Raw genomic sequence first — 4,494 nt, forward strand, 5'->3', positions numbered from 1 at the left:
GTTATTTTGTATTCCACGCTACACAAACCCACAAAGAAGAGACTAGACCGCAGAAACGGTGGCGAATCACTTCAGAAACAATAAATATTGGGTTAAAGTTGCGGGAAAGTTGCGATTTCGCGGGGTTTGCTTGATTTTGCGTTAATAGTTGCGATCGCAACATCGCGAAATCCTGGAGGGTCTGTCTTGTTAAAAGGCGCTAACGCAAAAAATTTGTATTTTTTGTTCTTTAAAACATCTTTACCTGGTAGCCACACGTCGACCTGTTCCTTAATTTTATAGTCGAGGTGATTTTCGGCACAACACCTGCTGCCCAGCTTCGTGTCAGAACAAAGAAACATCTTTCTGTCCTTGGATTTTATTTTGAAAGGATTATAAAGTGGAAACACAGGTCGCTGTTGGGCTCAGAATACGAGCCTCTCCCTCCACAAGTATTTGATCATTTCCCCATTTTTCCTGTTTCCAACTTTTGCTACAATCACTCGCGAGGCAAAGAACGGGTAAACGTGCAACCCAATAAACTTTGTTTTTTAATCCAGATCACTCACTTAAAAACAGAAAAAAAAGGCTGAATGTTGTTTCCTTTTCAGAATTTGTGCGGTTTGACTAAAATATACGTTAGCTTTGGCATGAATGGCTCTAATTATAAAGAAGTTGCTGTTTCTTAACTCGAGGAATAAAGCTGAAGGTCGTTCCTTGCCTCCAAGCTGTCGGAAGTTGTGCCGTTTTGTAAAATAACGACGAGCTGATTCAGTTCAATAATTAACTTTTCACCTGCTCGTGAGGAAAAACGAATGAAATAAGCTGAAGGGGCGTCAATGGCTCTCGACAAAGATGATTTTTGGACAAGTCTGGAGGTGATACTCCAACTCAGGCGCAGGATGTTTTTCTGTCTAATGAGCCCTGATTGCATCTGTAACGAGCTCAGAGTAATTAAACCTGAGAGAAATCAGTCGGGTTTCGTCTGTACTGTACTGTACCGGTTTCCCCCCCTCCAGGTGTGCCGAGTTCTTTTTTAGGACGAGTCACGAGACACGAGTTATTTCTTATGACCCGTTTCGAGGCGGCCGCGTTCAGATCTGAAAGGACGGCAGCTCGCGTCGCTTACAGCGGCCAGCCCTCTCCGGTGGAGACGGTGAAGAGCGTCAGGAAGGCCCAGAGGACGTTGTCGTAGTGGAACTCGTACTTCTTCCACTCTCTGGGCTGAGCCGTCACATCGTCCTTGTCGTAATCCAGAAACTGGCCCCTGGAAATCAAACGACAAAACACAGGAACAGACGGAGTAAGCTGCGGATCAATCCGTCCATTTTCTACGTCTTACCTGTGGTTGGGTCGGGGAGGAAACCCAGACCTGATGATGGAGCCAACATGGAAACCGAAGCCTGTTTTTCACTGAGCTGCGACTTGTTTGAGGCACAGAATTGCGAGAAAATAAAATTAAATTCACCGAATCGATACGTTTGACACGTCAGCATACCTACATCACTGCAACATTATTTTGTCACAATTTAGTCTCAATTTGATTTCCAAACGCTCCCAAACTTTCCGACTGAGGGACACTGAACTGAGCCGCCCGCCATGGCTCCATAACCATTTCGAGAAATAAACCGTTGTGTTCAAAATTCCCCTCGACTCACGCGAGGAAAGCCGAGAGCTCTCTCCAACGCTTTCAGACGTTTTGAGAATCGTCTTGTGAAATTGTTGCCAATAGTTGCGGCTCGGAGACGCAGGTCAAAGAATGACAAGAGACACAAACGTCCGTCCGTCCGTCTCGTCCGGGGTCGGGTCCAGGAGGGAAACCCAGACCTCCTCCAGCTCCTCCTGGAGGATCCCGAGGTGTTCAGAGAGGATCCAGAATCCCTGCAGAGAGTTCTGGGTCTCCTCTCAGTGCCTGGAAAACCCGAACCAGACGAACCACCTCAGCTGACTTCCTTTCGACGAGGAGGAGCAGCTCTAATGGGTTTCTCTCCCGGACCTGTTGCCTCCTCAACCCAACCTTGGATAAGAGGTAGAAGATGGACGGATGGATGGATCCTTCTTCCAGGAGGCATCCTAACCAGACGAACCACCTCAGCTGACTCCTTTCCACGAGGAGGAGCAGCTCCCCCCGGACGACGGAGCTCCTCCCCTCCTCTCCGAGGCCGACCCCAGCCGACCTACGCTTGGATCTTGTATAAGTTTTGTTTAAGTAATTTAAAAAAAAAGCGATATTCTCCTCCTCCTCAGGGGGGAACTATTCTAAGACCTCCTAGGGGCCGTTTACGCGATGCTGGTTTTGAAAGTAGTCGACTTCCTGTTGCGGTTCAGCTGTTTCCCGCTCGTTTCCTCTGAAGCCGTCCGAACCCAGGTCTGACCCTGAGTTACATCATCAACAGCAGCGGCGGCGGCGGCCGGCAGAGCGCCGTTTACGTTACTCGCCCTCTCTCAACACGCAGCAAGCTTCAAACAAACGTCCTTTAGTCGCCATTTTGGATGCAGCTGTTCACACGCTCCAGACTGCGAGGTTCGCCTCGTTGGAGGTCTGTTATCAGGGTTGCCAGATATACGAGAATTACCCGTTTTATGGCATAGTTTTAGGGTCAAGTCCTCTATTTCTGTGCAACTAATCTTACAACGTCCTCCTGCTCAGAAAGAGACTTCTTATCTGGCAACCCTGCCGGGCGTTCAGCAGACTCGACGAGCGCAGCCACATCCGTGTAAACGGGGTTTTTTTACTTGTTGATTTGCTTCAATAAACATTAAATAGACCTGAAGGTTTCCAGAGATCGTTCTCGTGTAAACAGGACCGTTTATAAAATCACCTCAAACTCTAAAGAGCAACAAAAAAGGTTTTTGCATTGATGTAACTGTATCTGTGGTGGAGACGACCTGGATGGTTTATTTTTAGTTTTGTGGCACAACATACATTCATATTTGATCAAATATAAAATGAAACTAAAACCTTAAAGCGATAAATCTAAACCTTTTAAAGGAGGTTCTGATCTCTGGAGACGACTTTAAACTCCCACAGAAAGTGATCTATTGGGTAAAAAGAAACATTAAATCATTAAATTACCTCTAATTTCACCTGATTAAACACAAACTGATGTTTATTACAAAGCTTAAAATATAAAATATAGAAAAAGATTATTAATTTGAGCACAAAAGGTTCTGTAACGCGTCTCCTTTGACCTAAAAGAAAATGGATAAAAAGCTGATTGTCTTCCAATAATCCGGTTTGAACGGAGACATTTTTCTGTTCGGGTACCTGCAGTCTTTCTCCAGGCCCTTGGACTCGTCCGTGCAGTAGAAGAACTTCCCCTTGAAGAGCTGCACAGCAATGACGGCGAAGATGAACATGAAGAGGATGTAGACGATGAGGATGTTGAGGACGTTCTTCAGAGAGTTCACCACGCAGTCGAACACGGCCTGCGAGAAAAAAAAAAAACGAAGACGCAGACGCAAGTTGGAAAAACCTCAACTGGAGTTAAAGACGGAGACGAACGTCACCGTTTAACCCAGAATCCTTCCTGATCTTTGCGTAAAAAGAGGCTGAAATAATAAAACGGTCAGTGTTTGACTCAATAACCTACGATCATAAGAACTGTCAGTTTAAGCTAAAACAAAAAGAGTAATTTATTTTCACTATTATGTGGCTGTTATTACTAATTCTTTTCCACTTTGAAGAGGCGACGCTCCCAAACTTCAACAGTAAATTATAAATGAACAAAAATCCAGGCGAATTTTCAATCCCTCCAGGATTTCGCGGGGCATTTTCCTAAAAGTTGCAATTTTTTTTTACTAAAATCAATAAAAAACTATTAAATTAGTGGCTAAAAATCGATATTTACTTTCCAGGAACTGGTCCTTCTTGTAACAGAATGCTATGAGTCGCAAATTGTGCCACGAATGGAGGTCAAGATGGATGGAAGGATCCAAACTTTAGCGGTCCTGACTTCCTACGAAGTCAGGGGTGTCCAATCCTGGTCCTGGAGGACCACCATCCTGCAGGTTTTAGATGTTTCTCTGCTTTGAACACCTGATCTGAAGGATTGAGGGATGAACCTAAAGACCTGCTGAGGAGCAGGGAAACATCTAAAACCTGCAGGATGGTGGTCCTCCAGGACCAGGACCAGGACTGGACACCACTGGTTTAAAGTCTTCATCTGTAAGTTAATGTTTGGTCTTTTTTATAATCTCTTAAGTTCAGTTTTTTTTCCATGGCAGTGGTTTTCAAATATTTGAAGTCTTGTCAATCCCTCCAGGATCTCATGGGCATTTTTTGTGATTGTTGCAGCTAAAATGCCTGATTACAAGGGGCATTTTCCTAAAAGTTGTAATTTTCTTTTAACTAAAATCAATAAACAACCATAACTATTAATATATAAACCAAAAATACTTCCTAGTTTTGTAAGATAATTCCCAACAAACATTGACATTCTCAAAAGGTGCTTTATTTGAGAACTTTGATAGCTTCTAAACTGACATTCATGAGCATTTCTGGATTGTCCCTGG

At 44.2% G+C, this 4,494-nt stretch overlaps 1 protein-coding gene across 1 annotated transcript in view; it reads right to left on the bottom strand.

The window, feature by feature from the left end:
• The window catches only part of cacna1bb (calcium channel, voltage-dependent, N type, alpha 1B subunit, b), a 140,768-nt gene that overhangs the window by 44,243 nt on the left and 92,031 nt on the right, over positions 1–4,494 (bottom strand). Inside the window, exons 30-31 of the mRNA XM_037979527.1 lie at positions 3,248–3,408; positions 1,109–1,246 (exon numbers count right to left, since the gene is read on the bottom strand). Coding sequence (XP_037835455.1) covers positions 1,109–1,246; positions 3,248–3,408 — 299 coding nt within the window. The remainder of the gene's footprint in view (positions 1–1,108; positions 1,247–3,247; positions 3,409–4,494) is intronic.

This window comes from Kryptolebias marmoratus, linkage group LG14 (genome assembly GCF_001649575.2).
Source record: "Kryptolebias marmoratus isolate JLee-2015 linkage group LG14, ASM164957v2, whole genome shotgun sequence".
Classification (NCBI taxonomy): domain Eukaryota; kingdom Metazoa; phylum Chordata; class Actinopteri; order Cyprinodontiformes; family Rivulidae; genus Kryptolebias; species Kryptolebias marmoratus.